The sequence below is a fragment of the Mandrillus leucophaeus genome, unplaced genomic scaffold (assembly GCF_000951045.1).
Source record: "Mandrillus leucophaeus isolate KB7577 unplaced genomic scaffold, Mleu.le_1.0 Scaffold1039, whole genome shotgun sequence".
Lineage (NCBI taxonomy): Eukaryota > Metazoa > Chordata > Mammalia > Primates > Cercopithecidae > Mandrillus > Mandrillus leucophaeus.
Window position 1 is genome coordinate 656,267 of NW_012098532.1, and position 21,508 is coordinate 677,774.

The window sequence follows — 21,508 nt, forward strand, 5'->3', positions numbered from 1 at the left end:
AGAATCAACTTTGTATTTACTCAGTGAAATCACACCAAACAATGATAATGGACACTTGCTTAATATATGCAATAACAGGGATAAATATGTTACACAATAGTGTGTGGGAGAAGTGGAGCACAATATAACTTATCCCACATATACAAAGAGAAAAAGATGCATATTGTTAGGAATATGTAATTAGGAATATATTGTTGGAAATATATTTTTGGTAATATGTAGATATGTAGAAAACAACTAAAAGAAAAGAAAGGCAATGAAGAAGACAGGTTCAGAATAAAGGTTACTCCTCATGAGGCTGAAGGGAATAGGATCAGAAGGGAGACCACAGGGGACATGAAAAGTGAGATTTCTGTGTAGAAAAACACTTCCATAAATGCTTGCTGAAGGAATAAATAATGGGTAAACCTGGAACTCTAGCACTGACATATCCCTAGAACCACAGAAGGAACTTTCATTTTTCCCTATTATTTTATTTTATTTTTTATTTTTTGACACAGGGTTTCATTTTGTGGTCAAGGCTGGAGTACAGTGATGTCATCAAAGCTCACTGCAGCCTCAAAATACTGAGCTCAAGTGATGCTACCACGTTGGGTTCCAAAAGTGCTGAGATTAAAGCATGGGACACCGAGCCCACTCAAAAATTTCTGAATGAAATCTGCATGTCCTACGCCAGTACCTCAAACTTGGCTAGATTTTAGTCAAAAAACTAAACCCGTAATTTCCAACCTAAACTTGCTCGACTTCCTACATCCCTGTCCTACTGATCACCCCACCAAGCAGTCACTCAAAACAGGAATGTTAGTGGTCCTCGACTCCTGCCTCCCTGTGGTGGCCATGGAAATGTGCCCTTCAGATCTCCTGCTGCAGGGAACAAAGCTGATTGACAGACCCCCGCTGCCACTTCTCTGGATCCACCACTGAGTTTGCCCCAAGACAAGGCTTCCTCTGGGAGCCTCCCAGCCAGTGACGGAGCATGGCAGGGTTATGTGGCTGCAGGACAAGGACTTCTGAACTGACAGCTGTGGCTGGGGACTTCACATCTGTGCAGCCGAATCTTAGTTAGAACTAAACTCCATATGAGATTCCTAGCCGACCCTACTTCTCCCATGTCTCTCATGGATGTGACAGTTGTGTTGCCCACAAGACTCTCCCCACCTGCTTCTGCTCCTTCCCCTTTATCATTCAACAGCATTTGCCCTATAATAATCCTCCCCATCCAATCACATCGTGGCCTCTATATTTTTGGGGGACTGAATTAACAAAGAAGGTCCCAGTAGTGGTCTGAGAAAAGACAGCAAGCAGTAAGAGGGGCTTTATGGATGGGCCCACTCACCTCCAGAATGACAAAGAGGATGCCATCCTGAGTGATATGTGGAGTATGGATGATCTCTAGCACCAGGTGAGCTACGGATAGCTTAAGGTTTCACCCTCAGTCACTCATGGTAAACATCCCAGTGGACGGTCTCACCTTTGTCGACAAGAAGATTCGGGCCTTTGAACAGGATGGAGGAAAGAATGTCTACATAAATGGTGGAGTTAGCTGCCGATGTCTAAATCTATTGACGCCCTTTGGAGACGTAATGAGAAACTATGGGATGTCACTGAACAGTTCAGGGCTGGGTGTAAGACCCAGAAGGCCTCTTTGGTTGCTTCCAAGAAGAGCCTCACCTCTTGCAGAAGACGAGCAGACACAACTGAGGAGCACCACATCAACATAATTTGATAGCAAATGACGGAGAACTCCAGAGACAATGGCACCCTCAAGCAACACAGGCCTGTTATGCGAAGGTCAGGGCCCTGTTTGGAGAAACCCAGTCACCTGAACTACAGGATGGAGATAGCTGGATGGAGTGTGAAGGGTGAGCCTTCCTGTCCTAGCAAGAGCTACCCCGGGCCACATGCTGGTAGGGTGCTACACAGCCCTGGCCCCCACAAAGCCATGGGTGCCTCCCTCAGGGGCTGCCCCATATGCTCTCTGTCACCTCGCTGGGTGATGCTGAGCCAGATAAAGGGAGAACAGTGATTATATGCCAAGCAAGAGATAGCCTGTACAGGCAGGAGACAGGGAAATACTCCTGGGAATGGATTTTGAGAGTGCTGGATCAAGGGTCTGGAATATATGACTACATAAGAAAGTCTACTCGACTACAGGCACTTTCTGGTGTCGTGGGATTTAACACCCTTGCAGATACGTTTTGCAGTTTTAGGAGGCTCAGCTCTAAGCACGAACTCCATGAAGCCCGTCTGCCTGGTTTCCGACCTGCAGCTGACACCCACCGGCCAAACGAATGACCTTGGGCAAGTCCTGAACCTCTCTGTGCCCACTTCTCCACCTGTAAGAAGGTGGCAATAGCAGGCATTTCCACCTAAAACTGTCCCGAGGATGAGTTAACATATAGTGATAAGGCCCAGAAGAGAGCCAAGCACATAGTGAATGATGCATAAGTTGAGTTTCATGGATCCTGCCAAATTACCCTCCCAAGTGGCTGCCTTCTCCCTTTCCCCCAGCAAGTGAGCAAATGCACTGGTTTGCTCAGGACCTCTCCTACCCCCAGAATGGTTAAGCTCTCTAAGAGTCACAAACCTGCCATGTGAAAATTGAGTTTTGATTTTAGTTTGCACCTTTAGGGTGAGTGATGGTGAGCGTCTTTGGGGTATCCTAGACCATTGGTTGGACTTCCGGCTTCGTTGAATAAACGACAGCAACAGCGGGTTGGGGGAGGCTGGGAGAGGTGGGAAAACTCTGGCCTGCCAAACCACCACACCCACATGCCAATCAACCCTTGTAGGCACACAACCTTGTGCCGATTTGATCACCTACTCTAAGAAAAAGAAAAAAAAAGGTATCCAAATTGGAAAGTAAAAAGCTCAATTATCTCTGCTGCAGATGACATGATCTCACATAGAAAAAACCCTAGCGTACACTGCACCAAGAAACGTTTAAAACCAGTAGACAAACTTAGTAAAGTTGCAGAATGGAAAAGCAAAATGCGAAAATCACTGGCATTTCTATGCCCTAACAACAAACTATCCAAAAAAGATAGATGGGAAACCAACGTATTTAGAATACCAGGAAAAGAACAAAACCCTTCGGAATACATTTATTCAGGGAGGTGAAAGGTGTGCATAATGAAACCGACCAAACACTGATGGAAGACTCAGAAGACAAATAAATGGGGACACATCCCGTGCTCATGGTCTGGAAGATGGTTAACACGTCTGTGCTACCCAAAGCCATTACAGTTTCAACGCCGTAAGTCCCCAGGAAAATGACAAAGGGGTTTTTCCCAGCACTAACAGAAACAACCCTGAAACTTCTGTTTCTTGACTGTGGGCCTCCTTGTCCATGTTCCTATCGGGCGCTACCTCTTGGTCTGGAAGGGAGGCTTGAAGCTCCTCTGTGCACCGGGTGATTGGCGTGCATCATGACATTTACTCTCCCAAGCTGATGAGCTGGGGGCGGCTCTCTCATTGACCCCTGCCTTACAGATGGGACACTGGGGCTCAGAGACGTGTCTCTCATTGGAAAGTATGTGCCTGGCCGCCAGAGGCGGCAGGACAGGAAAAAAGAGATGGATGGAGAGCTCCAATGCGCCCTGGCCCCAAGAACCTACCGGAGTGCAGCCACCCAGTCAAATGACAGGCGTCGGGGCAAACCAAGAGCCAGTGTCCGGATGGTTACAGCCCAGAGGCCCCGCCAAACAAAGGGAGCTCTTGTTGACAGAGGGTGGACCAATGAGAAGGCACGGTGCGGGCGTTGAGGGTGCACAGAAGCCACCGCTGTCTGGACATCTCCTACTGCCGCCTGAGTGAGGACGGCGGTGACCTGCAGGCCTTGCTGTTCCTGTCGCGTGGCCCCCTTGGTTGGGCTTGGCTGGGCTTGGCTCTTCCCTCCCACTGTTACCAGGACGACCATCTCCGCACAGCCCAGGCTGCCCGGACAGGCTCCATGAGCTCCCCAGACTAGGTGTCCGTTTGGGGGGCCAGTTTCAGGTCAGAGGGTGGCGAGCAGGCTGGCACCTGCACGGCCACTTCAGGAGCCCCTTGGGGCCACGGGAATGTCCACGGCCTCGATTTGGGGGTGCTGCACAGCAGCAAGGGCGAGGGTGAGGGCAAGAGCGGGTTCACAGATCCCGAGGGCTTCAGCTTCAAGTGTGAGAGCAAATTGACAGAGCAGGGGAGGGTGGTGCTCTGGGGCTGGGAAGGCCGGCCTGACACCCCAGTAGACGACCAAGGGGACTGTGTGGACTACTCGTCCTACCTGACTGACGAGCCAGCTGCCATCGTGCCGCTGCCCAGCATCCAGGGACACATGTCCTCAGAAAGCACAGCTGCCAAAGGGTCCACTGACATTTGGGCGGACCTGGAGGCCGGCCCTCTCCACCTCAGTGGTCCTGGGCCAGGCCCGGCCTGGGAGAATCCAGAAAAGGGGCTAGAAGAGTAGATGGAGAATCGGCGTAGATCCCCAGCAGCCCTCGGCGAAAGACCCCTCGGGGCCGTCTACCCACGTGTCTGATTCCGCAGAAGAGAGCAGCGGCTTACCACTGATGAGGGTGGGCATTCGCCGCAACGAAGGAAGCCAGGCCAAGCCCGGCAGCCCCAAGAAGGCAGCAGACACATCCAGACACGTAGGCTTCCACTGCAAGGAGAGTTACCTGCCCGTGCCGGGCCGTTTCCTGACCTCTGCTCCCCGCGGACTCACTCCAGTCGTGGAGAGGCCGGCTGTGGGAGAGCTGGAGGACTCTCCCGGAAAGAAAATACAGAGCAGGACCTGGGGAAAGGTGGAGGCCAGGCCCAGCTGCTCAGGAGCTGCCACTGCAGGGGCCCTGCCCCAGGGCCTTTCAAGGAGGAAGATGGCCCAGGGGAAGAAGTCCCCAGGAGGTGCCTCTCAACTGGCTCCGGGGAGAGCCTTTCCTGCCTGCGGAAAGAGACTCTCAGCTGCTCCCCCGGAGCCGGCCACCTTCCCGCCATTCTCTGGTGTGGGGACACACGGGATGTCCAAGAAACCCCAAAAGCCTAAGCACAGCAACCCTGGGAAGAAACCTGCAGGAAGAAAGACCAGGGAGTCCCAGGCTGTGGCCAGAGAAGATAATGACCCAAATAGAGATGCAGTCCCAAGGGTCCACGGGAGTAGGCCTTGGGACTTGTCGCCCTCCTCTCCCTCTTCACCCTCCTCCTCTTCTGTCTCCCCCCACGCCTCCTCTCTTCCAGCACACACCTGTTTACCCATGTCCCCTCTGTCCCTTGCTCGAGGGTTGTCATCAGGAGCCCAGGGACACTGGAATGCCCAATCGTAGAGGCACACGTTAAGGGGAGCACTTGGTGTGTGATGGGCATGCCTTCGGACACTCTGCAGGGGTTCTACTCCCTCCTCCATGGAGGAGCTGGGAGGGAAGGCAGGGCTGGCAGCTGGTTTGGATGAGGTGACCCCTTAAAGTGTGGGCTGCAAAGCTGGGGTGTCTAGGATCATCAACTTCGTGATTCCTCCTTCCCTAGCTGTTGCCCGACCCACCTGGCAGGCGGCCCGGGCTATCTCAGTATCCCCAGTGTTTTCCCTGGCTGGGCTCTGCCTCCTGGCCTGGGACTGAGAGAGAAAGTGCTAATGAGATTAGGCTCCGAAGTCTCCATCTTACCACAATCCCTCCCCACCTGTACTCACTGCCCGCCCCCACCGCCAGCCTGACTCAGACATTTCTGTTTTAGCTTCCCACACACAGGCCAGGGCTGCCTCGCCTGTCTGTGCATCATGGAGAATTCAGCAGTGGTGACCCCAACATCAGAGCTCCCCAACTTCTGGGACGTTCAGAGCCCTCTGCCTACAGCCTGGGAGGCCTCCTGCCCACACGCCACGCACCCTCCGGTGAGTCTTGCGGATTTGATAGGGGTGGAGGGGAGAGGGGTCGGGAGGGAAACCTCTGGCTCTGTCGCTTATGGGGGCTCAGCCTTGTTCCCAGGCTTCCCTGCCCACCCAGGCAGCTGTCCCACGGGAAACGGGGTGTCGACAGGACTGGCTTTAAGCCACATCCTCCTCTCAGTGGGGTTTGTGTGGTAGGGGGCAATTTGGAGCAGCGCCCCAAACTCCAACTCTGGAAGGAGACTTTCAGTGGTACGGAGCCCTTTTCTGTTAAGTCCTGCTCAGCCACACTGGCCCTCCCAGGGCCTGGCTGTGGCTGCCGCGCTGCTGGAGTCCAACTCAGAGTCACAATGCTAGGGGGCCACAGGTACACATGGGCTTACACTGGGAAACAGTGAAGACAGTCCCAGAGGGAGGGTTGGAGTTGCTGGGCAGAGCATGGGCAACGTGTTGCCAGCAGAGGGTGACGGTGCTTCACTTTAGACCCTGCTAGGCCTTTTCTACCTCACTGGGAGGCTTGGAAGCTGGATTTTGTGTTCTCTTTCAGGTGACCAGCAGCCACCTGTCCATTCTCCAAGACCAGAAAGGCAGCAGCAGCCCCCGGGAGCCCAGGACTGTCCTTGGGTAATGTTTTGTGTGGCTCTTAGAAATAGAGGTCCACACTAGATGGTGGGATCCGTGTCCAGGTTAAACTGACTTCTGCGTCCCCCTACCCCCCGCCTCCACCTTCCACTCCCCATGGAGAGAGGATGCCTCCTTTCCATTGAGGATTCTGTGCCAACCCACCTCACCACTGGGCTGCAGGCTATGGGGGCTGTACGGCCTGGGGGAGAGAGGGAGTCCGGAGAGAGAGCAGGCCAGAACTGACTAACCATTTATCTTCCTCTGGTGTCTGCCAGTCTAGTGCATCCAGCTGCAGAAGGAAATTGAGGACCTTACACAGCAATTAGGTATGACAGAGCCCTGGCCGGGGCAGGGATGGACAGCAGTGTCTTTCTGCAGGCGTAGGGGGCGGGGGTGGGCTGCAGGTACAGGCGGCGTCACTGGGACTGACTTTCCTCTGCGGAAGAGAACCAAGCAAAGCCTGGCCCTGGAGCCTTCTGTGCCTTTCCAGCTAGGGGTGTGCACAGACAGCAATGTGTTGTCTGAACTCCGTGTACACTTGGTCCACAAGTCACAGAGATCTCCTTCTCTTAGGACGGTTAGAGATACCACATGTGTTTTCCCTTTAACTGCTGCCTGGTATGGCTTGTATGGATTTTTGCTTACTGGCTGACTTATCTGTCTTTGAAACATGTTCTGAACGGTTCTGGGATGCCCCAACACCTGAGAACCACTTTCCCACTTAGAAGGCATTTCCACATTTAATTCAGGTGATGGGTGGGTGAGTCAGTCCCAGGGCTGGTGGGATTTCGCATTGCAGAGCTAGGTGGTTCCCCACAGGGGCAGGGGGTGGTTTTCTGTTTCCCCGGGTCTGGAGTGCCCGGTTCTGCCTCTCTGTTTCAGCGGCCATGCAGTTCCTCACTGACAAGTTCCAGAGCCTTCGAAGTGAGTGTGGCACACACCATGCCCCTTCCCACAATCCTGGTAGCTTAGGAGGGCTGTAGGCTGGCCCTGGCTGGTAGCCCATCCCTGAGCCTGCTCTGTTTCACAGGTTTGAGCCAGCATCTTCCTAGAAGACGAGCAGCTGGTACCTTTGGAGTTCTGGAGCTGCAGCCAAGCAGGTTCCCTCCGTATCCTCTTCAGCCAGGGCTTTCGCTCTTCCACTGCATTTGCACACTTCCCAATGCAGTTCAAAGCAGTTTGAAATAAAGTCATTCTCATATTCTGTGGTCTGTGATCTGCCCTCTGCGACTGTTGGGAGTGTTGGGGGATTCAGTGTGTTGCTCCCTTCCCTGACACTTGAAGGACAGTTCCCCTGGCGCTCTGTGGTGGGCCCACTCCTTGCGGGGCACCTGGGTTGGCCTCTGAGCAGCAGCCCTGCACTCGGGCTCACCACAGAGCCGTGGGTCTAGGTGCTGTGGGGGCCCTGCCTGGCCACAGCAGCATTTCCTGCCTTTTCCTTACATGCCCTGCTCATGTCCCTCCTCTTCTCCTCTTACTTCAGGGTCTCACAAGTCCCCTTCTTCAGCGCTATCCTTCCTCCACTTCTCCAGGAACTGATGGCCTCCTAGAACCCTGGTCTTTCTCTCTTTTTCTCCTGCAGTTCACTGTCTCAGTTTTGCCCTGTCACCGTCCTTTCCATCATGAACGTCCTTGCTCTCCCCTGTGGCTTGACGCCGGTGGCCTTTCCTGCATGGTGGTTTCCGTGCTGTTGAGGAACACGTTGGAGCTTATCCTCCCACTCAGGAGACCAGTCCTCTTTCTGGAGCCATTATGTCCCACTGGTGCCACCACACACATGGTCAGGTCATCTGGGCCAGAAACCAGGTAGCATCCTCAGTTCCTCTTAGCCCTCATATTTGAACCTCAGTTACCAAATCCCATCAGGTCTCCTCCTTAGTTTCAGTAGCCAGGTGGAGACACAAGCCACATCCCAGTGGGTGGCTGAGCAAAAGGGAAGGTACGTGGAGTGCCGAAGAAAAGGGCAGGGTAGTCTCTTGGTTAGAGGTGGGGGCACTGAGTCTGTTCTGGTGCCTGCAGGCCAACCTTGTAGAAATTGCCCGCTGGCAGCTACACGGAAGGTGGAGTCCTCATCCTTGGTGTCCTATAGGTGGCCAACAGCCCCTTCTCCAGCCAGTCGACTCCATACCCTTGATTTGAAAATGGCAAGGGTGGTGTGGATACTAGGCAGGGCAAGTGTGGATGCTAGGCCCGGCTGTTCTTTGATGGTCCCTGTCAAATACTGTTCCACCACTCGCAAGGCCTCAGGTTTTTGTGGACGTGATATTTCTGCATCCCTGATCAGTCTTTCAGATTGCCTCTCGAGGTTACACGAGATTTCCTCGAGTTCCCTGTTCTGCCTTCACCCTCCCTGACAGTTGAGATCGCCTCGTTCCTTCAGCCGGCATCCTGGGCTGGGCAGGCCCCAGATTTGGTCACAGATTCCGGTTCCAGTGAGGAGGTGTGGGTAGGTTCTGCCAGCTCCCATCACCAAGAGACTGGATGTTGAACAGATGAAGACAATAGAAATGCAGATACCATTCAAGGTTAGTGTGTGTGTGTGTGTGTGTGTGTGCGCGCGCACGTGCACGCACGCACCTGCTTGAGCATGCCCTTGCAAGCACCCGCTTGGGAATCAAATTAATCATGGGTGCTGTCCTTTGAGGGAGAAAGGGCTGATTGACAGAGTGGAGGCAGTGGTGAAGGATACCTGAAGGATGGAATGCACAAAAGCAGGGCTGGGGTTCACTTTTTACAAGAGATGTTGTTCAATTCTAACACCTAGAAGGCTGTGGAGTAGGATGAATGGGACATCCCCAAACACAGGGACAGGTGTTGGGGCTCTCAGAATGCTGGAGGTGCCACAGTAGGCTCCCGATCCTCCGCGGGATGGATGGGATGTCTCAGCACTCCCGTGTGTGGGTGCAGTGATAATACTTCAGAGTCGCTGGTTGGTGCCTCATCTAGGAATTGGGGAGCTCCCATGGGAGGGTGCCCCAATGCCAGCGAACAGAGACACGGGCAGGTCGGACAGTGAGGGTGGAAAGTGGGGAATCGGGACTGCCCCGGGACAGCTGGTTGGGTTCGGTATCCGCCTTCCCCCATACTCTCTCTGTGTCTCCCTGCCAGGCCCGTGGTGTGAGCTCAGTGAGGGGGACCGTCACACATGCGGTGGGCCAATCACAGGCCTCAGACCTGGAAACGAACGGTGGTGGGGACCTACGCTATCCACCTCAAATCCCTAGCCTGAGATGGTTGGCTTGATTCCTCGGGCCAAGGCTTTGATCCTGACACAGATGGTTGTTTCTTGGGAGGATAACACAGCGGGGTGGGCTCTGGAAAGGAAGTCTGTCAGGAACTCTCCAGCTTGGGTTTTTGCCACCGGGGACATCTATGCAGGTTCTGGTTGGGTGAGAACTCCAGCCCCAGACACTGGCCCGGGGGCCATGGGCCATGGTCGACAGGGTGTGGAAGGGGAGAAGCCTGTGGACGGAGTTGTGGAAGGCATGAACCCATCCCTTGGCGGCTGGATTTGCCAGCCCCGTCTCTCAGCACACCACCTTGGTTCCATATTCAGACCACTTCCCGCACAATAATGGAGCTGTTAACATGTACACTCCAGGCCATGGTCGGGCGGAGCCTTCCACTTCTAGGGGAAATAAGTGCAGAATCCGAGGCTCCTCGGATTAGAGGAATCCACCTGGGCCCCAGTGGAGAGGAGGAGGTCGAGCCTCTCCCCTTATTCAGTGCCCCCCTCTTGCTTTTCCCTCAAGTCTCCTCTCTCACCAAGAGGAATGTGGAGTCCGGCCTGGAGAGTCTTAGTCCCCCTCCTGCCTTGTCCTGCCACTCAGTTCATACGTGCTCCAGAGGTCTGCTGAGCTGTGTGCCTGCCCTTGATGCAGCCGCTGAGGCTGAGCCCTGAGCAGAATTCCACCTGCACTCCGTGCCAGAGATCCCACTGGTACATTTCCGGATGACACCTCTTACTCGGTTGGCAGAAAAGAGCATCTCCCCTTCAGGCTCCAGCTGGGTTTGAAGGTGTGTGAGTCTCCTCACATGCATGCCAGTCAGGGTCCCCAAGGGTGGCCGTCCAGGCTGTGGTGGAGGCTTAGGGCACTGCACACGGAGATGTGAGATGGCAATCGTAGGATCATAGTGGTCACAGTAACAGGATGAACTTTAGCCCACCTGGAACACAATTCTGGGTGAACTCGGACAATCTCATGCCCATCTGTCCTCAACCTGTACACCAAGATGTTCTCCTTTTCCCCATACTTTTTCTCATCATCCGTTTCCTCGAAGGATGAAGCCAGAACCCATGTTTGCCAGGTACGGTTGCGTAGGCTGTGGCCACCAGGGTGGCCATGCAAACACTACATGTGGGAATCCAGGGTGCTCAGTTCAGATGATCTAGCATGAATGGCTCCCCTGTGGTTGTGCAATGTTGAAGTCTGGGTCACTACCACGCAGAGCAAGGAACAGAAGGTTGGCAGGGTGTTGGAACTCTCCTGTTTGCCCCACCCCGATCACTACTTCCCCCTTTGCACATCCCTCCAGAAGTAATCACTCTGCTGACTTTTCCAATAATCACTCACTTTCTTTAAAGGATTAATAATTGCCATTTAATAACCCTCACCAAGATATAAAAGTTAGAGGCAGTTAAATGTAAAATTATATTTTTGAAACAATACACACACACATACACACACACACGGAGAGAGCTCAGAAGTTGGCCATTTGACAAACAGTTATAAGGTGATCAAGCCAGGTAACTACTACCCAGGTCATGAATCTGTACATTGCACTTTTAGAGAGTTGCGGTCAGAATGTCTTTCTCTGAAGGAAACCAAATGCACATGATACGTACTGTGTGATTCCATTTATATGACATTCTGGAAAAGGCAAAATTCTAGGAGCAGAAAACAGATTGGTGGTTGCCAGGGTCTGAGGGTTAAGACCAGGTGTTCACTACCAGAGGGCGTGAGGGAACCTGGCGGGGATGGTGATGCTCTATATCTATATATCTTGTGCTGGTGTTTCCACAGCTGTATGCATTTAGAAAATCCCATAGACCTGTGCGTAAGTTATAGCCCAATAGTCTTGACTTTTTAGAAAAAAGAATTGTCAGCAATACATCTTGAAAGGAAACTGACACTTAGTCAATAATTTTGTGACTACTAAGAGCATGTTTCTCTCCCCTAATCTGTTAATGTGGAGAATTATGCCACTGTATTTTCTGAAGGGAAATTAAATTTGTATTTTTGAGATGAAGCTAATATTAGTCATGCCACATTAGGTATTTTCCTTTTTATATCCTGAAGGCTTCCGTGTGCTAAGATTCTGGTTCTGATTTTTGCTTCTGCGTCATGAGCCTGTGATTGATCTGCAATGTTTCTCTAAGTGTCCTTGAAGTATTTGGTATCGAGGTTATGCCAAGCTCACACAGTTGAGTGGAGGATTATTCCTCCTTTTCAATTTTCTGCACGAGTTTGTGTCAAATGGAAGATATGTATTCCTAGGATGTTTTTCAGAATGTGGTGGGGAATCCTGGAGTTTATTCCTGGAAAGCCTTTGACTACTCATATCTTTCTGTAATGATTCTGGAACAGTTCAGGTTGGCTGTTCTTTCTTGTGTCAGTTTTAGCGGGTTTTGTTTCCTAGCGATCGGTGACCTTTTTCTTTGTTTTCAAACTGACTGGAATAAAATGGTCCATAATATCCCCCTTCATCTCAGATTGCATTTGTTTAAATTTCAAAGCCATGGAAGAGTTGCAGGGAAAGCACAAGGAGCACTCATACATATATTCTTCTACTGAATCCTCCAGGTTTTTTTTAGCATTTTCTCACATTTGCATTATCCCTTCCTCCAACCCATTCCCTGTCTTTCTCTCTCTGTGTGTGTGTGTGTGTGTGTGTGTGTGTGCTTGTATTTTCCATTATTTTGTGGAATCATTTGAGATCCATTTGAATCATTAAGATACATCATCCCCAAATACGAGAAAGCATGGTCTTTCACAAAGCCTTAATGCCATCATGACACTCAGGAAATGTAACACTGAAACCACACAATTTTCTACTGTATGATCACATGAAACATTTTCTGATTGTCCCCATGGTCCCGTAGCATCCCTCATAGCTGCTTTCTAACAAAATTCTCTTTCCAACCAAACATCATGCTTCGCACTTAGTTTTCAAGTCTCTTTTGAGACAGGGTTACCCTCTGTTATAATGTGGAACTTTATACTGCAGCCTTGAGCTCCCAGGCTCAAGCTGTCTTCCCCCGCCTCAGCCTCCTGAGTAACTTGGACTACAGGCACGCACCACCATGCCCGGCTAATTTTTAAAATATTTTTTGTAGAGACTTCGTTTCGCTGTGTTGCCCAGGCTGGTCTGGAACTCCTGAGCTCCAACTGGGTCTCCCAAAGTGCTAGGATTACGGGTGTGAGCCATGGTACCCGGCCCGTCAAGTCTCTTCAGTGTCCTTTAAAGTGTGCTTTAAAGCAATGTTTAAAATTTCCTTTAAACCAGTGCAGTTGTTGTCAGGAAGCCCTTGAACGTAGGTTTGTCAAATGGCTTCCTTGTAATTAGACTCAGGTAGGTTTAACATTTTTGGCAGGACTACTCCATAGCAGATGTGCTGTCCTTCTTGGGGCATGACATCAGCAGATTCTCCATGTTGGTTTGTCTTATGACTGGTGATGTTCATCTTGACCATGTGGTCAGGGCGCTGTTCCAGATTACTCCATTGTGAAAGTGCCATCTTCTCTTTGTATTGAATTAGCCATGTGCTGTTACTGCATGAGCACTGTGTGATTATCCAGTCCCCCCACAATATCCTCTTTGTATCTTTTGGATGTCTGCATATGATATGATTTGGATCTGTGTCCCCAGCAAGTCTCATGTCAAATCGTAACTTCTAATGTTAGAGGTGGGACCTGGTGGGAGGTGACTGTATCATGGGGCTGAATCTTCAGGAATGGTTTAGCAGCATCCACTTGGTGCTGTCCTCACAGTGGCGAGTGAGTTCTCATGAGTCTGATTGTTTAAAGGTGTGTGACACCGCCACCTGCTCTCTCTCTTGCTCCTGCTCCTAGCATGTAACAAGTACCTGCTCTTGTTTCGCCTTCTACCATGATAGTAAGCTTCCTGAGTCCTCCCAGAAGCAGAAGCCGCTACACTTCCTGTACAACCTGCAGAACCCTGAGCTCTTTTCTGTATAAATGGCTCAGTCTTAGGTATTTCTTTATAGCAGCACGAGAGCGGACGTAATATGGTTTGTGCTTGTTTCTCCCTTTTCTTTCCTGATAGCAGTGCTCTTCCCCCTTATTTTCTTAACCAGTCTCAAAAGAGTTTTACCAATTTCATTCTTCTTCCAAACACCCAACTTCTGGTTTTGTGATTCTTATGCTTGTTTCCCCTTTCACTGATTTCTGCTTTTACTTTGATTATTTCCTTCTACTTTAGTTGGTCTTATCTTGTAACTTTTTCTCATTAATTGTATGCTGTCCTATTTCACATGGTTTGGCTGTGTCCCCACCCAAATCTCATCTTGAATTGTATTTCCCAGATTCCCATGTCTTGTGGGAGGGACCCAGGTGAAGGTAATTGAATCATGGGTGCCGGTCCTTCTCATGCTATTCTCGTGATAATGAATAAGTCTCATGAGATCTAATGAGTTTATCAGTAGTTTCCACTTCTGCTTCTTCCTCCTTTTCTCTTGCCGCCACCACATAAGAAACGTCTTTCACCTTCCACCATGATTCTGAGGCCTCCCCAGCCATGTGGAACTGTAAGTCCAATTAAACCTCTTTTTCTTCCCAGTCTTGGTATGTGTTTATCAGCAGTGTAAAAACTGACTAATCTACTAAATTGGTACCAGTAGAGTGGGGCATTGCTGAAAAGATACCTGAAGATGTGGTAGCAACTTTGGAACTGGGTAACAGGCAGATATTGAAAGAGTTTTGAGGCCTCAGAAGAAGACAGGAAAATGTGGGAACATTTGGAACCTCCTAGAGACTTGTTGAATGGATTTGCCCAAAATGCTGATAGTGATATGGACAATAAGGTCCAGGCTGAGGTAGTCTCAGATGGAGATGAGGAACTTGTTGGGAACTGGAGTAAAGGTAACTCTTGTTAGGTTTTAGTAAAGAGACTGGTGTCATTTTGCCCAGGCTCTAGAGATTTGTGGAACTTTGAACTTGAGAGAGATGATTTAGGGTATCTGGTGGAAGAAATTTCTAAGCAGCAAAGGATTCAAAGGGTGACTTGGGTGCTGTTAAAAGCATTCGGTTTTAAAAGAGAAACAGAGCATAAAAGTTCAGAAAATTTGCAGCCTGACAATGCGGTAGAAAACAAAATCCGATTTTTTGAGGAGAAATTCAAGCCAACTGCAGAAATTTGCATAAGGAGCAATGAGCCTAATGCTAATCCCCAAGACCCTGGGGAAAATGTCTCCAGGCCATGTCATAGACCTCCAAGGCAGCCCCTCCCATCCCAGGCCTGGAGGCCCATGAAAGTGGTTTCATGTGCCGGGCCCAGGGTTTCCATGAAGTGTGCAGCTAGAGACTTGGTGCCCTGTGTCTCAGCCACTCCAGCCATGGCTGAAAGGGGCCAACATAGAGCTCAGGCTGTGGCTTCAAAGGATGGAAGTCCCAAGCTTGGCAGCTTCCATCAGGTATTGAGCCTGCGGCTACACAGAAGTCAAGAATTTAGGTTTGGGAACCTCTGCCTAGATTTCAGAAGATGTATGGAAATACCTGGATGTCCAGGCAAAAGTTTGCTGCAGGGGTGGAGCCCTTATGGAGAACCTCTGCTAGGGCAGTGCAGAAGGGAAAAGTGGTGTCGGAGTCCCCACACAGAATCCCTACTGGGGGACTGCCTAGTGGAGCTGTGAGAAGAGGGCCACTGTCCTCTAGACCCCAGAATGGTAGATCCACTGACAGCTTGCACCGTGATCCTGGAAAAGCTGCAGACACTCAATTCCAGTTGGTTAAACCTGCTGGGAGGGAGGCTGCATCCTGCAAAGCCACAGGGGTGGAGCTACCCAAGACCATGGGAACCCACCTCTTGCATCAGCATGGCCTAGATGTGAGACCTGGAGTCAAAGGAGATCATTTTGGAGCTTTAAAATTTTTCTGCCCTGCTGGGTTTTGGATTTGTATGGGCCCCATAACCTCTTTGTTTTGGCCAATTTCTCCCATTTCAAATGGCATATTTATCCAATACCCGTGCATCCACTGTATCTAGGAAGTAACTAGCTTGCTTTGATTTTACAGGCTCATAGGTGGAAGGGACTTGCCTTGTCTCAGATGAGACTTCGAACTGTGGACTTTTGGGTTAATGCCGAAATGAGCTGAGACTTTAGGGGACTGTTGGGAAGCCATGATTTATTTTGAAATGTGAAGACATGAGATTTGGAGGGGCCAGGGACAGAATGATATGGTTTGGCTGTGTCCCCATCCAAATCTCAACTTGAATTGTATCTCCCAGAATTCTCACATGTTGTGGGAGGGATTCAGGGGGAGGTAATTGGATCACGGGGGCTGGTCCTTCCCATGCTATTCTTGTAATAGTGAATAAGTCTCATGAGATCTGATGGGTTTATCAGGGATTTCTACTTTTGCTTCTTCCTCCTTTTCTCTTGCTGCCAACATGTAAGAATTGCCTTTCATCTACCACCATGATTCTGAGGCCTCCCCAGGCATGTGGAACTGTAAGTGCAATTAAACCTCTTTTTCTTCCCAGTTCTGGGGTATGTCTATATCAGCAGTATGAAAACAGATTAATACACTATTTTAAATATGTGCTTTTAGCAGCCTACACATCCCCCTCAGGACTCCTTTACTTGTGCTGACAAGGGTTTATGAGTAGTATTTTTGTAGTCATCCACTTCCAAATGTGGGAAACAATGAATATTACAGCTTTCATGGAATGGGATCAGTATATTGTGGTGTGTTCATACAATGGAATACTATTTCAGCACTTCATCTAGGAAGTGCTACATGAGGAATCAAAAGACCTGGCTCTCTCCTAACTTGCTGCAAAGTCCTTCCCCTTTCAGAACCTCCATTTCTCCATCTGTGAAAAGAGAAAGATGGCATGGAACAGTGCTTCTCAACCTGAGGTCCATGAACTTTCTGAAAAAGTGAAAGTACAAAGTACTCCTCTAAGGAATAATAGACACGAATCTTACAAAGATAGCATCGAATGAAAGAAGCAAGTAACAACACGGACATGTTTAATGACTCCATTCCGGTAACTTCAAATGACAGGCAACACTAACCTATCTTGTTGAAGAACGCATACTTAGGGTATAAAACCATAGAGAAGAGCAAGGAAAGGACAATCAGAAAAGTCAAGATGTTGGTTTCCCCTTGGAGTAGGAGTGGGGCTGAGCTAAGGCAGGGCCACCCTAGGAGGCTTTGGGGGATGCTGGCGGTGTTCTCCTCTGGGACCTAGGGGAACGTTTCCGTACAGGTGCACATGATAATCATTTATTAAACTGTACACATAGATTGTGATGTTTTCTTTCCATACATTACCTTACATCATAAGTGGAGAAAAAACAGTGCTAAGGGAAATAACATTGCATTAAACAGGTAAGTATTTTATAACTAGAAGGATAACCAAAATTATTTTCCCTATTTATAGCAGATCTCCTTGAGAGTAGTAATATCAGTTTATTGACAATAATAGCTTTATTTTCAACTTCTCATAAATTTCACTAAACATCATAGGAATGATACATAATTGTGATATTGATTTTGACTTTTTAGTAAATATTTTATATTTGGATGGTAAGTTTTTATTCAGAATTTGTGATTTTGTACTGGAACCTCATGAACCTGGTAACTTGATACAGTTTCTCACAGGAGATCTGCCACCTCCCATCCACTTACTCTCAGAGGTGGAGGACCAAGAACTGGAGAAAAATAAATGACCAAAAAGAAATCTAAAAAGATGTGCCCTCAATGTAATATGTTAATTTGACCAGGTGAGGGCAGTGCCGTTTTAAGCTGTTTGCTGGGAAGCTTGTAGCGGCAGCTGGTGATTTCACGCCTTTTCGATTTGTCCTCTTCTCTAAGGTTAGCTGTTGGGATTGAAAGGACCATTTGTGCCAATGAAGGTGGAAGCAGTGTTGGCAATTCTTCTGATGGGCTGCATCTCCTTTGCCCGCTTGGCACTTCCATCTTAACACCAACCTTGCCAGCAGCTTTGCCCAGCAACTCTTTTCTTCTTCTTTCTTCTCCTCAGGCCCAACCAAGACCACTGATGTGCTAGACAAAGCACGGGACCCTGACAAACAGTGATAACAGGCTGGAGTGCACAGCCTTTTGGGGCCTTATTGTTTGTTGCAACTTTCATGGGATGGGTTCAATACATTGTGGTGCATTCACACAATGAAGTACTATTTTAGCAGCGTAGAAGTACAAAGTACTCCTCTACAGAATAATAGGCAAGGCCCGAGGCATTTTCCTAAAAATCAGCCTCCATCCAAGAATGAGTTTCCCCTGCTTTTGTTTCTAGTCTTGTACTCCTCCAGAGTGGCTCGAGTGAAGGCTCCACACTGGTTTGTGGCTTTAATACGGTCAAATAGGAAGACTGTTATGGTTATTTATTTCATCAATTGATGAAACAAAATAAAAACTCTTCTCTGGAGCCGGGCACAGTGGCTCATGCCTGTCTGGGAGGCCAAGGCAGGAGGATCGCTTGAGCTCAGGAGTTCAAGACCAGCCTGACCAACATGGCAAAACCCTGTGTCTATGAAAAATACAAAAAATTAGGCAAGTGTGGTGGCGCATGCCTGTAGTTCCAGCCACTTGCGGGGCTGAAGTGGTAGGATCACTTGAGCCTGGAAGGTAGAGCCTGGCAGTGAGCTGACGAAATCACCACTACACTCCAGACTGGATGACAAAGTGAGACCCTGCCTCAAACAAACAAACAAAACAAAACAAAACAAACCAACAAACAAACTATTCTCTGGTTCTCTGGGGACCACCCCTCTGCCTAGAGATAAATAGCATTTCCCATGGTAAGTGCTGCTCCATTGTCTGATCCCATTATTTAGAAGTCCAGCAACTGTAAGGACTTACTTAAGGGTGTGTGAGAAGCAGAAATCAAGGAACCACTTATGTTGAAACTTTACTTTAAATTACTACTTAAGTAAAGGGTCTTCTCAGATTCTCGTTAGGGATTTTTCATCTACATTTTTTTTTGAGACAGGGTCCCACCCTCTCACCCAGGCTGGAGTGCAGTGGCATGCTCATAGCTCACTCCAGCCTCCAACTCTTAGGCTCAAGCCATCCTTCTACCTCAGCCTTCCAAAGTGCTGGAATTCCAGGTGTGAGGCGGCACACCCAGCCTTTTTCATCCCTTTAAACTAAATTTTCTTTATTGCTAATTCTATACCATTAGAAGAAATTCAAGAGAAAAAATTATTTTGGAAATAATTCTAGGACATAAACACCTCAACTGATTTTTTTTTCTCCATAGTTCTTGCTCTAAGATCATAGAAGTACAGAATATTGGAACTAGAAGAACTCTTGGAGAAATTTAACAGGCCAACTCATGGTAAGTGTGCAAGTGAGGAATCTAAGAGCTGGAGGGGCAGTGCCACGTCAAGGCCACCAGATAGTTCAAGGCTGCACCTCCTCAGACTCTATTTTGTCCTTCAGCAGGGCAGAAGCCACTCTATCTCCTCATACGCAGGCCTCATGTGGATTGATATCGAAGTTGGTGCAGCTTCTTCCCAACCTCTTGACTAGTTCTAAGCACTGCAATCCATCCCATTTGCTGTCAGTTACAGCTAGAGCCAGATTAGCTCATGAGAGCATCTTAGGTGAAGAAGCAGCTGTTGCCTTTACTCTGTCCATAGGACCTGTGGTGTGCTGGGGTCACTCCGGATGGTTGTCTCTTGGTATTGTACAGTTCTGTACAGGCACAACAGATGGCAGAGTAAGGCAAAACAAGCGCTAGGTGAGGAGTCAAAAGAACTGGCTCTCTCCTAACCTGCTGAAAAGCACTTCCCCTTATAGAACATCCATTTCCCCATCTGTGAAAAGAGAAAGGTGGCCTGGAACAGTGCTTCTCAACCTGAGGTCCATGAACTTTCCGAAATTGTGTGCGGAGTTGTGGGAGGTGGTGTATGCAGTCTCTTAGGAAGAGTGTATAGAGCTTTCATCTCATTCAACAACACTGAGGGGAAACTATGCAAATTTTTACCTTCATAGTTTGTGTCAGTTAATTGTGGTATATTCGTATGATGGAATTCCTTTTTTCCCCCCCCCCACAATGGAAATGTCCTGGGTATTCTTAGGTATACTATCTGTTTTTAAGAAAAGTCCATTACCAAGATATAACAAATTACATAAAGTTAAATATTACATGATATTTATGAAGCATACTATACATATATACAAGTTTAGAAAACCAATCAACTGTGAATGAACTGTTGTAAAGTGATGAAAGCATGTATTTAGCACCAAGGTCAAGAAAGAGTACCATTGCAGTTCTAGAAGTGTTGTATGTATTTCAGTGTGTTAAAGACACCAAATATAGAATGCTACATAATTTATGATTCCATTTGTGAGACAATCTTAAAACTGGAAAACTACACATACAGAAAACTAATCAGTCATTTCCAGGTCTGTGGATTGTGAGAAGTGTTTAACTACAAATGTGTGTTATTTGTTATTAGCAATTTCATCCCTCTTTATTTTGAAAGGTAACATACATAGAACTTCACAATATGTGTGTGTTGTTTAATAGTGATTATCAAGGGCACCTCTATAGAAACACCCTTATGTCACAGAGGAGAAAACCACCAGCATTCCCCAAAGCTCCTGGGGTGTCTCTGCCTGATCTCAGCCTCATTCTTCCTTCAAGAGGAAACCAGCACATTTACTTTTGTGATCATCCTTTCCTCTTTTTCCTCTACGTTTTTTTTTGTCCTATGTCCTATATTACATTCTTTTAATAGTACAGTTTGCCTGCAGACAACATGATCCTAAATCTAGAAAACCCCGTAGTCTCAGCCCCAAAGCTCCTTAAGCTGATAAACAACTTTAGCAAAGTCTCAGGATACCAAATCAATGTGAAAAATCACCAACATTCCTATACACCAACAACGGTCAAGCAGAGAGCCAAATCAGGAACACAGTCCCATTTGTAATTGCCACACACACACACAAGATACCCAGGAATACACCACATCAGGGAGGTGAAAGATCTCTACAAGAGGAACTACAAAACGCTGCTCAAGGAAATCAGAGATGTCACAAAGAAATTTAAAAACATTTCTGCTCATGAATAGGAAGAATCAATATCATTAAAGTGGCCATACTGCCCAAAGCAATTTGTAGATTCAATGCAATTCCTATTAAGTTACCTTTGACATTCTTCACAGAACTAGAAAAACTATTTTAAATTCATATGGAACTGAAAAAGAGCCTGAATGGCCAAGGCAATCCTAAGCAAGAAGAACAATGCTGGAGGCAGCACACTACGCAACTTCAAACTATACCACAGGCCTATAGGAACCCAAACAGCATGGTTCCGGTACGAAAACAGACACAGAAACCAATGGAACAGAATAGAGAACCCAGAAATAAGGCTGCACACCTACAACTATCTGATCTTTGATAAACCTGACAAAAGCAAACAATGGGTAAAGGATTCCCTACTCAGCAAATGATGCTGGCATAACTGGCTAGCCATATATGGAAGATTGAAACTGGACCCCTTTTCTTTACACCAGGTACTAGTCCATTCTCTTGCTGCTAATAAAGACATACCCGAGACTGGGTAATTTATAAAGTAAAGAAGTTTAACGGACTCACAGTTCTGCATGCCTTGGGAGGCCTCATAATCATGACAGAAGGCGAAGGAGGAGCAAAGGCATGTCTCACATGGCAGCAGCAAAGAGAGCATGTGCACGGAAACTGCTCTTTATAAGACCATGAGATCTTGTGAGACTTATTTGCTGTCATGAGAACAGCAAAGGAAAAATCTGCCCCCATGATTCAATTACCTCCCACCGAATCCCTCCCA

General features: G+C 48.4%; 1 protein-coding gene across 1 annotated transcript; it reads left to right on the top strand.

Moving 5' to 3' along the window:
- The first annotated feature begins 3,952 nt into the window (after positions 1 to 3,952).
- Positions 3,953 to 10,382, top strand: LOC105539194 (uncharacterized protein CXorf49-like). The gene is given in 9 exon segments (XM_011979389.1): positions 3,953 to 4,429; positions 4,431 to 5,123; positions 5,707 to 5,863; positions 6,405 to 6,481; positions 6,762 to 6,807; positions 7,364 to 7,460; positions 8,774 to 8,927; positions 9,428 to 9,547; positions 10,083 to 10,382. Coding segments are annotated over 9 exon segments (2,121 nt in total).
- The last annotated feature ends 11,126 nt before the right edge of the window (positions 10,383 to 21,508 follow it).